The sequence below is a fragment of the Drosophila hydei genome, unplaced genomic scaffold (assembly GCF_003285905.1).
Source record: "Drosophila hydei strain 15085-1641.00,03,60 unplaced genomic scaffold, DhydRS2 tig00008119-arrow-pilon, whole genome shotgun sequence".
Lineage (NCBI taxonomy): Eukaryota > Metazoa > Arthropoda > Insecta > Diptera > Drosophilidae > Drosophila > Drosophila hydei.
In genome coordinates this window covers 5,696,827-5,708,372 of record NW_022045830.1, presented here as the reverse complement: position 1 = coordinate 5,708,372, position 11,546 = coordinate 5,696,827, and the positions used below count along the sequence as shown (strand labels likewise).

General features: G+C 38.9%; 1 protein-coding gene across 2 annotated transcripts; it reads left to right on the top strand.

Moving 5' to 3' along the window:
- Positions 1 to 2,045: 2,045 nt before the first annotated feature.
- On the top strand, positions 2,046 to 11,409 carry LOC111596181 (uridine phosphorylase 1-like). Of its 2 annotated transcripts, none has more exons than XM_023310286.2 (5): positions 2,046 to 2,326; positions 3,913 to 3,978; positions 9,099 to 9,222; positions 9,700 to 10,047; positions 10,107 to 11,409. In XM_023310286.2, the coding sequence occupies exons 2-5, from the start codon at positions 3,926 to 3,928 to the stop codon at positions 10,620 to 10,622; spliced, it is 1,041 nt and encodes a 346-aa protein (XP_023166054.2). In that variant the 5' UTR covers positions 2,046 to 2,326; positions 3,913 to 3,925; the 3' UTR covers positions 10,623 to 11,409. The 2 variants fall into 2 exon arrangements, with proteins under 2 accessions (XP_023166054.2, XP_023166053.2); XM_023310285.2 differs by lacking the exons at positions 2,046 to 2,326; positions 3,913 to 3,978 and adding exons at positions 7,415 to 7,513; positions 7,576 to 7,708.
- Positions 11,410 to 11,546: the final 137 nt, after the last annotated feature.

Below are 11,546 nucleotides of genomic sequence, written 5' to 3'. Positions count from 1 at the left end.
CAAGCCTCGTAAATGGTGTTTACTCTGCATAATGGTGTCGCTGTCCGTCCGGCAGCCTTTGAAGCGTGACGAAAGCGTGGGCGTGGGTGAGTACATTTCTACAGAGCAATAAATAAAAATGAGTCTACAAAAAATTTGAATGTCAATGTCAAATCAAAGTCATAGACATAGTAAGCTAGACACACGAGGCACTAAACGCTCGCAATTATCTGGCCAATTATTTCTGACTAACGAAATTTGTATGAAACTGAAACTTACATGAGAAAGTGAACTAGTAAACAAAGCATAGTCGAATCTGTTATTGTGAACCACAGCTTATATGGACCTACGCATTGCAGTTATAGGTTACTGCTAGTAATTCAAATATCGAAATTATAAAGCGATACCAGAACAAGACTCTCAGAATGATTACTTGTGCACCCTGGTAGGTGACTAATTATACTATCCACAAAGATGTTAAACTGCCCCTTGTTAAAGAAGAAATACAACTATATGCTAACAGGTACATGAATAAGCTACATACCAACGACAATGCTCTAGCACTAAGACTCAAGCAACCACAGGCGACTCAAAAGATTACATGTCCTAGACCTGCCCCACATAACTAGCTAAATATGTAAAGTAGGTAAATATATGGATTGATCGTATTGGAGCCCAAGCCATCCGGTTACGTAATATTATTGTTAACAAATTTGTTTATTGTCTAGTATAAGACAGATTGAAATTAAAAACAACAATTTAAAAAAAAATATTGGGAATGTCTAAGTAAAACACTTAATTAGGCAATATTGAAACTATTTTTTATAATAAACTGTTTAAAGGCAGTTCCCAGTTTGGCAGCCGTTCGCAATGCTCACAAAATTTAGATTTTAGCTCTCTGTTGATTGCATTATGTTTCCGAATTAGATGCCGATTAGATTATGATGATGTTTAAACAAAGTAAAGGTGGACGATAGCCTATTTCTCTTTGCTATCCACTGTTAGCCATCTAATGGAAACTGCCTTAGAGCCAAAAGTTTACTCTTCGCTAAATCTAATTATCTGACAATACACATAATTATGTATTTTTTTATTATTATTCTTTATTAAAATATCTAGAAAATATTATTCATGAACATATTATTCATGGCAACAAAGGCAAACACACTTCAAACAAATGTCCAAATACATTAACGAAACGCCAGAGTAAACACGAATATGTGCAAACAAAGACTCATGCATACCTACAAAATATGCATATTAAATTCCCTGGAACGTTTATCGTTTTATTTGAGGGTATAAAAGCACAATTTTCTGTTTTATGAGCTGAAAATAAAATGTATTTCCATCCAGCCAGCTAAGCTTAGCAACGTTTGCAATTAAAAGTACTTAAAAAAGAATGAAATTACATGGCGTATGCGTATCTTGGGCCAGCGGACGAGGGTCAGACAAAACGTTAACGCTTCGGTAGCTCAAAACTTAATTCAATAAGCGCCACATTTGGCGCTTGAATTTAACGCTTTAACGCATTAATGGCCCATTCTACAATTAAACAAGGACAGATTTTCCAGAGGAGGAATCAGCCGAGTCTCTGTCCCGCTGCGCAGCTGTTGCACGCAGCTAGCAGTAAGCAGCGCAGAGCAGCGCAGCGCTGCGCTAGGTCTGGGCAGCGCAGCGACAGCCACACCCCCTTTTTACCTCAGCTGCCATGTGATAGAAAGTGAGCTAACTTTGAGCACAAGTTAGACACAGAGCATAGCAAAAAGCAAAAATTAATTTTGTTTTGCTTTTCTTCGAACATGCGTGGTAATTGTCGGCTCGTGTTTGTCGATTATAATTAACTTTTTACTTTTGCACACGACAATTTAAACAAAGAGTTTGCTCACACATTGCCAACATTGTTTAACGTTCGGCGTCGTTTGAGTGAGTTTCATGACAACGAGCTTCCTGTGGAGTGTTGAGCTGAGTTTGCTCGGAAGCAGCGCAGCGACTGCGAGCAGCATGCAGAAAGCAGCAGGCAGCACTTGAGTTTTTATTCGTCCATTCTCTCAGTCAGTCTACGTTGAACTTCGCGACGCTGTGGACGTCAACGCCTCTGCCGACTGTGCTAGTGTGCGTGTGCATAATTACGCTAGTGAGTGCGACAGAGACACAGGCAGACAGAGAGAGAGAGAGAAAGGGTGAGCAACCGTTACGTTGTGCTTGTTACACGTGAGTCGCAGCAGACTAGCAGATAAACAAAACAGCAGCAAAAGCACAAGGAAAAGAGGGCGCGCTGCCAAAAGTCAAATTACGCGCGTTTTTTAGCCGCAGTCAGCTCTAACGAAGGCAAAACTTTTACCTTTACGTAAGTGCACAACATTGTTTTGTTTACATTCTTTTATTTCGTAAATGGTGTATGGCAGATACCTGTATGTATTTGACGCAACATAAAAAGTTTTCGTCGTTTTATTTGATTTACGATTGAAGTTTTCACTTAAGAAAATCAATAGTTCGTTATCCTGCCAAAGGTTAGTTTCTATGGTCTACTCTACAAATATGTGGGCCCCTATAATTATGGGCCAGCAGCGGCACCGAAGCCAACTTATAATACTAATTGAAAAAGTTTTTCTGCTTTTCAATTTGCGCCTTTACAATAGCAACAAATGGAGAAATTTGCATTTGTTGATGACTCTGCAAATGCTCATTGAACGGTTCAGCAAACTTTTTCAAGGCTGCTCTCATTTATTGGGTCACCCAGCACAAGGCTTGCAAAGAAAAACCCCCTTTAATGCAGAACAACTTTGCATCGTCAGCGATTGTGCGTATATGTTAGAATGCTACGGCTCAAATTACATTCTGAGCGCGCTCACATTGGCAATGGCATAATTAAGTCAGAATATTGATTTAGCTGGTATCAACTCAAGTTGTCAAGTATATGGGAAAATATGTTTTATATCCTGTTCTCAAGCTGTGCAACTAACCTCTAGTTATTTTTATTATATTATATCCAAATTATTAGCCAGCCCCTCAAAGCATGCTATGAAAATTGTCCTTATCCTGATATACCTGGCCTGACTTTTGCCGTTGCCCGCCATTCACGCTTTTATAAATAAGTTTTTTAAAAATAAACGAAAAACGTGTCAGTCAACGACACTCAATTTCCTGCTTCGCTTCGGCTGTCATCCATCCGTTAATTGTAGCCTTGAACCTTGGCACTAAAATACCCAGCGCTAACAGCCGCAGCGATAAGAAGTCGTCAATCAGTGCGACTAGTCGAATACCCTGGCGATTAGAGACTGATTGTATACGGATCATAAAAGCTTTGGAAGTGCATACACCAGCCACCTTATGCTGGTACAGGGTATTTGTGCGCTCTCCTATCAGTTTATAGCCTCAACAAAAGTATATTTAAGCATCTTTATACATGCTCTACAATGTATATCTGCGCTCTATAAAACTGTTGTCAAACTCTAAGCGCGTGAGCCGCATAGCTTAATGCTTAAGTTTTCGCTGTCATACGTTGTACGTGTTCAATCTAACAGAATCATGTTTGAGCAGGTTGTGCCACAGAGCGGACCAGCTGACTATGATTACCCTCTGCGGACTGGCGGCCAGACGGACGGACCCGCTAGTCGCGAATAACTAGCGCAGCAGTTGTGGTTATTTTCAAGGACCTTAGAGCTGGTTCGCAGCTGTGGTCAGACGGCTGCCACTCAAACAAACAAACATACACACGCGCACACACACGACTGGTCGTCATAGTCCTTTGTGGCGCGTGACGTTTTGCATCGTTGGTTTTTAATTAAAAGCTGTCAAAACGGTCTTCGCTTGCCCTGGCCCTAAGCAAAGCTCATTAAGTTTTTTTCTTTCTTTTTCCGCCAAGCCCTTAGTTTTTAGCACTCACACATAAAGCACTCAAAAAAGTTTTCATTGCGTTTTTTTTATTTACAGCGCCCACCGCAAGATGTCGCTGCTTACGGCCAACAGTCACTCGCTGTCCGAGGAGGAGATCGATGAGTGAGTGTGCAAATCCAAATAAATATATAAAACTAACTTAGACTAGGACTTGCAGCAATCAAATTAAGTTGCATGCCACGAACTTTGTTTACTCAATTTGCTAAGACTGCGCAACTAACGACAATGGCAACAACAATGTCTTAGTTACAGCCAAACAATTTGCACTTTGAACTTTTTGCGTTAGCTTTTAGTGCTGGTGGCTGCAGGCTGCAGCCAAAGTTTGTCAAGTTGTTTTTGGTTACGAAGACAGAGTGCAGCAAAAAGATAAGAATAAATACAGTCCTTCCCTTCTTTCGCCTTAAAACTCTATAGCACACTTTTCAGTGCTGGCCAAGCAAATCGGGTTAAAGGCCTAACTCAATTAACTCAACAGCTGCCTGTCGAGGCCTAAAAATACACATGCCCCAAAGCAGGTCGCTTCAGTATTGTGAGCAATAATTGCTAGCTGTCTATGTGTCTGTGTGTGTGTGTGTGGGTGGAGCTGACTGCGTGGGAAGTGTCCAACAGGCAGTGATAATCAAAAGCAGCGTAGCCTAAAGGCAACACAATGACGCTTACATTGCTCATACGCACAGTAGTTCGCAAGAGTTTTAGCATGCGACTGAGCACTACCCTGTAAAAACAATTGATAACTGAAGAAAATTAGCTATAAATGTATCTATATATTATGGACTTTTATTACTTATATCTTTAAATATTTATATCTAAATCTAGTAAGTAAGTAAAAGTTACTTTTGATTTAAATAATATTATTATTTTTGCCATCCCATCCCATATATATTTCGATTGTGTATAAGAATAGCAGTGACAATGCACATGTCACTGCGTCTAAGACCATAATATAATTTGAGCATTATTGATTGGCCTTTTGGTGTAGTATTTGAATTTTGACCACGTTCGACGGCCTGTCGAACATAATTCTATTTTCAATTTGACAGCACTGACGCGTGAGTAATACAAAATTTGGCTGACAGGATTACGATGTGGCCATGACATTTGTTACAACTGCCTTAGAGCTCCTGTCTCTGTCGTGATACTTGAATATAATCGCTTTGCTTAATGACGTGCGAATTTGTATTGCTTCGGCGTCCTTCAATTTCGGTTCTTTTATCATACATCAGACACCTTTTCTTCAACTCTGACCTTTAGCCAGCTTAGACTGAGTAATTTGCATGGCAATTGCAGGCCAAGCGACTAACAGTTGATTCCACAGCATTTGTGTGGCAGAGGTGAGACTTGGATTATGAATACATTTGATTAGAGTCTTACAGATGAGCTTACAATAATTAAATGGCAGTTAGCCTTAGTGTTAATACTATAATTGACAGGCATTCAAATTCCTCAGATCAGATCGATACCAAAACACTTATGCTTTTTAAGACCTTCCTAAAAGTATGCTGCGCTAATTCACTTCAGCTCTTGCCTTCTGTGCTTCTGCCTGTTTTGGTAACCACAATGCGATGGCTATTTGTTCGTTGTTCGTTTGCATTAAAAGCTTTTGCGGCTGATTCTTGTGCTCATGCAGCATCTTCTGTATCATTTATTAAATGTAATGCGCACAATATGATTTATGGCATTCAAACGGCAGTTACATAAGCCCCATGGAATTTGATGCCAAATGAGAACTGACGCGAGCTGGCAAAGACTTTCGTTTTTATTCAACCAAGTCATGATAAATTTGTTGCCCCACAGTGCGTGGGCGGTAAATGCAGCACTTATATGAATATGTATATATAAATATATATATATATATATGTGATTGTGTGTGTGTGTGTGTGTGTGTGCATGGATCTGTGTGCTGGAAAACTCCGACGCATACGATTCAAGGCCATGACTATCGAGCGTTTTGTTGACAGCTTGTACGGAATTGCAGTGCACTTATGAGACTCAACGGCTCAACGGCTCAAAGGAACTGCAGCCAGTCAGCGTGGCAAACAATGCAAACGGCCATTAAATAACAATTACGTTCTTTGTCGAGGGGAAAAGAAAGTGTTTGAGTCGCTTTGTACATGCGACAGTAAAAGTTAACTTTCCTCTTTTTTTGTTTTCACTCTTTACTCCACGTCTTAAAGTGTTTGGCTTTTCGAATTGTATTTTAAGAAAGCATACACCTGTTGCTACATAAGAGTTTCCGAGAAAAGCAATATCAGATCGTTGCAGAGGGAGTTATCTAAATTATTTATTTTATATTTCATCTGGCTCTCAAATATATAGACAAATATATTAACAGAATTTCAAAGTATTTGACTTATAAAGGCCTGCAAAGCACTCAGACAGTTACTCAAGTAATTTAAGCCCTTTTTTGAACTTTACAGCTCAAGTGTTTTTTTTGTAGTCTTAAAGTACCGCAATATCAATGAATCACGTTAACAAAACCAAATATCAATTAGCCAACTGGACTTATTGACCTCCAAATGTGGTCGCGAGTCGCAACACGTAGCGCGGATGCCCTGGCTCACTCTTGCCCACACACTCTGTCTTTCTCTCGCTCTCGCTATCGCTCTCTCTCTCTATCTCTCTCTCTGTCTCTGCCTATATTTCTCTCCGTTATAGTCGAGCCCCCTTTGTAGTGTTGTTTCGTTTTTTTCTTTTCTGCTCATTGACGAAGTTTTTGCTTTTGCCTCCGCTAAACACATTTATTTACTTTTTCGTTTCGGCCACGTTTATGTATTCGTACTTGTGTCTTCTCTCTGGCATACTTCACTTAACATTGTGTATATATACACATATCTGTAGATCTGCCTCTGAGCTGGCTTTTGAAAGAAATAAAAGCTGGCTTTAAGTCGTTGTCTTTTAGTGCTGCGGTTGAATGCAAAGCGAATGTGTTGCCAAAAAGCTAGCAACAAAATGTGTGTATAATATATCTATGCAAATGATGTTTAATTTGCGGCAAACTCTTTGCCAAATATCAAAGTTGAATATGTTAATTAAATAGGGAATTGCCAACAGGTTTCAATACGCTTTTGATACATTTACAAAAATTTGAATACACGTATATATTTTGATGATACAAAGATTTGGGACACATTCGGGTGACACTTAGCGCGGCGACATCTTGTATTATTCGGAATGTGAACGCTGCACTCAATAAAAACTCACTCAATAAAAACTGAATTGCAATTTAATTGTGTAGTGGCACAGCGAATCACGCAAAGCAGTTATGCATGTGTGCTAATCTAGTCTAAACTACTTTAAATTGCACATAAGATGAGCCATATGCAAGCATAGCCCAAGCCTATCAGATCAAGTATGAAAATTACATGAGACGCATAGTGCTACGTTATGTTTGCATATTTTTCTAAAATACTGCGCTGTTAGTGTTCGTGTGTTAGTGTGGCATATGAACTTCCGTTCGGCTCTTGTCTATTTTGAACATCCCCATTAGCCAGCGCTGATAATATTGCCGTCGACTATAAAGGGCCTGTCGCGCCACAGTAAGGCTTTCAGTCGCTCCGAGACTCTTAACGTCTACAATACGTTTGCTGTAGCTGTACAATATAGCTGTTTTTTTTAGTTTTGCTTGGCTTATTCGTGAGTGAGTGTGCGAACACAAAATATTTTGAGCTGACGCATTAGTTAAACGAATGAATCGATAAGACAATTTTAGGAAAAAACAGACTGTCATCATGCCACCCACCATAACTGAGCATGAATTTAAAGAGCGTTGCCTCACAACTCCACAGGACGATGAAAAGGACGAGATGGACCTACATGTGTATCGTATAACAAGGTAAGAAATCGAGATGCCAGCAAACCGGTTCAAAGCAAATTCCTACAGACAGATGCGAATGCCATTGCCAATGGCAATGCCAATGCCGGGGGTTGGAAGATATTTTGGCGGGCTGTCAAAGATGAATGAGTCTATCAGCTGCTGAAATTAAAAAAAATTAGAAACGAGATCGCGACCCAAACCTAGACCATTTAAAGACCTGTTATTTGTATGTGGTAAGCTTTCCGATTTTATTATTTTAATGAATCGCTAAATTGGCTCTAGATTCATATGCAAAGATAGTGAATATGATCAGATGTTTGTTTCACGAAAAATCTAATCATTTTTCAACTTTTGCTATCAAGGTCAGGGCTATATACACATTTGAATATGATTAAATATACGCCTCAGCATATAAACAAATCAAGACTTCTGCCTTTTTCGTGCTTGCGGTGCGTATTTGACGCACTTGATAAGGCTAATCAAATGACGTTTACAGTTTTGGTGCTACTCTTTGACGAAGCCCGAAGCCCATAGGGGTGTATATACTAGACAAAGATATCGGCTCATTGGCTTCATATCAATTTACGTTGATTTTATATACCCATCAGATGACGAGCAGCGTATGTTTATATATTTCAATGTTATGGATAGCATTATTCAGCTAATCAAAAATTGATTGTTTGTTTTGTTACAAATATGTTTGTGTTTAAACATAGCAGGTCTGGTTTCAAGATTGTGTACGTACATAGGTATATAAAATTGAGCTGCAACGTTTTATGACTGCTATAGCAACTAGCTTTTGCACTCGACCACATCATGTAATGTACAAATTATGTGCATGTTGTTGCCTAACTGAACAGAGCATAAACTGGGGCTTTTTCAACACTGTCAATTGCAAATGACGCGCGCAATTTAAATGACTTTTTGTGCATTGCGCAATAAAATAAAAAATACATGTTTACTGACTCTTCAGGCTTTAAGTTTTAAATTTAACGAAGTGAAAGAGTATATGAATTTTGTGAAATTCGAGTATGTTGAGTATTTTTCGACCTTGAATGAGTATTATACATTCAAACTTGTATTTTATTGCACATTTGTTTTAAGTAATCAGCTGTAATTGCATTTGTTACACCGAACGCAAGCTAAGCAAACAGTTTGCAATATTAAATACACAAATACGTGCAATAGTAACCGTATTTAATGCATATATGAACGTATATTAAAGCTTGCATCAGCAGTCTTCATAATAGGAATTTCTTGGAAACTCGAATCTTATCGCAACATCAAAGTTATCAACATATTTCCGAGCATTTGTGTTTGCTCATGCACTTTATTAATGAGTGGCAATTATTGATTGCGCACAGCTTATTCATTTATAAATGATCAATCTATTTCTACTTACTTACAGATACTCCGATGGCACTGTTAAACTACGCAACTCTAACATTGAACTTATGGATCAGGATATATTATATCATTTGGCACTAGGCAGCGAGAGTCATGATTTGCAGGAAATGTTCGGAGATGTTAAGGTGAGTCCGATATGCATATGAATTAGATTCTTGAAATAGTCTATAATAAGAAAACAAGTTAGAACTCGTTCACGATTCAGAATCAGTAATATACTTATAAAACTTGATCCAGCTTCAGGTAGACCCGACAATGTATACCAAATATATACTCGATACGCAGCTTCAATAGAAAAACGGACACTGAGAAATGCCAATATACTCTGTTTTTTTTTTTCTTGTGAACGAGTATAAATACTGATATGCATATATTGTTAGACAAGGTTTAAATTCCTTTGCTTGATATTTATAGATCAGGTTAAGAATACTTTGCATTCCCAATATGATAATTTATGATATATAGCCAAGCTAGATTAAATAACGCAACTAACGAGTTTAGCAGTCAGCCAACTTTAAGCCTAAGTTTCTCTACTTAATATACCCTTGATAATGAAAATCAAATGAATTTTATTCATATATGTTTCATCCGTTCATAACCAGTTCGTTTGCATGGGCGGCACACCGAAGCGCATGGAGAACTTTGCACACTTCATTATGGATGAGATTGGCTATAAGCTGCCTGCTGGCACCCAGCTGCAGGACATTAGCGCCTATTCGTATCGCTACTCGATGTATAAAGTGGGTCCAGTGCTGTGCGTCAGCCACGGCATGGGTACACCTTCGGTTAGCATACTGATGCACGAAATGATCAAATTGATGTTCCATGCCAAGTGCATCGATCCCATCTTCATACGCATTGGCACCTGTGGCGGCATCGGAGTCGAGGGCGGCACCGTGATCATCACAGAAGATGCTTTGGACGGACAGCTGCGCAACTCACACGAGTTTGTATGTGTCTTGTTGAGTTTGTAATTGATTTATGTAATAATATTAACATATTTCGACAGACGATTCTGGGCGAGACCATACATCGGCCGGCTAAGTTGGATAAGAAGCTGGCACGTGAGTTGAAGTCGCTTGCCAGTGCCGACGATCCCTATGACACCATCATTGGCAAGACGCTGTGCACAAACGACTTCTACGAGGGCCAGGGACGGCTCGATGGCGCCTTCTGTGAGTTCAGCGAAACCGACAAGATGAACTATTTGGAGAAGCTGCGGAACAATGGTGTTGTCAACATCGAAATGGAGAGCACCATCTTCGCAGCACTAACGCATCATGCTGGCATCAAGGCGGCAGTGGTTTGTGTTGCCCTGCTAAATCGCCTCAATGGTGACCAGGTCAATGCGCCCAAGGAGGTGATGCACGAGTGGCAACAGCGTCCCCAGATCCTAGTGTCTAGATATATACGCAAGGTGCTGGCACAGCATGGCCAGTTGAAATCGCTCTTTGGACAACAGGGATCCATTAAGTCGCCCAGGCGGTTTAAGCTGGTCCAGCAGGAATCTCAGGCTCACGAGTAAAGCTAGCAGCCAAATGCAAAAGCAAATGCAAAGGCAAATGCAAATTATCATTGCATATTTGATATATTGATTTCAAATTACCTTTGACTTAAGTGTCAACCCAACTCGCATGTATACAACTTGTTTTAAAGCGTTGCTTTAATCATTCCATAGTTTAGTTCACTCTAAGTTCTTAGTTCTTATTTTCCTATGTATCCTTGTGAGTGTTATACTTACATAAACATATATATCTATATATATTTCCTTATTAGCTTATTTAAACTCAAGCGTATTGCACGTATTGGCGCCTTACCGCCGAATGCTGAAACAACTAACCGCAAATAAATATAAACATAAAATAAATCAATGAAGAAATAAATATCTTCGGCTTGCCTGAGATTCAATATCTTTGTAGACATATGACTTACGATTTTGCAGACATATGACAAGAAGAATATATGTATATATATATTTTAAAATACGAATTCATAAAGGTTTCCATGCAAAACTTTATTTCTTATCGATTCTTGCTAGAGATTTTTAGTTTGGTTGTCCGATATGGATTATATTCATACAAAAACTAATTTTCTCAGCTATCTTGCAAATGTCAGCCGTAGATTGGCTCAAACCAGCCAAACAATGATAAAGCTTAAGAATATATCAGCTCAGATCATCTCAGCTCACCATATCTGTTGCTGCACTAACCTCTACAAGGCTATCAAAACGAACTCAATGTGTGCGTTTCAAAATACAAAACTCTTTAAAATTGTTGTTGATTGGATCGATGTTTGCAAAATACATTTCAATAATGAACTAAAAGAAAAAACAAATACAGAAACAAAACAAAAACAAAATAGATAAAGAAATGCAAAAAAAGTTGTTAATTGTTATGTTGCATATTCCAAATAAGGCAAACCAAATATAATATACGATGTATGTATTTCA

Bases quoted from the DNA above. Each gene is read 5' to 3' on its own strand.
- LOC111596181 (XM_023310285.2), top strand. From the start codon at position 7,605: ATGCCACCCACCATAACTGAGCATGAATTTAAAGAGCGTTGCCTCACA. The intron at 7,709-9,098 runs GTAAGAAATCGA...ACTTACTTACAG, and splicing joins CATGTGTATCGTATAACAAG to ATACTCCGATGGCACTGTTA. The intron at 10,048-10,106 runs GTATGTGTCTTG...ATATTTCGACAG, and splicing joins TGCGCAACTCACACGAGTTT to ACGATTCTGGGCGAGACCAT.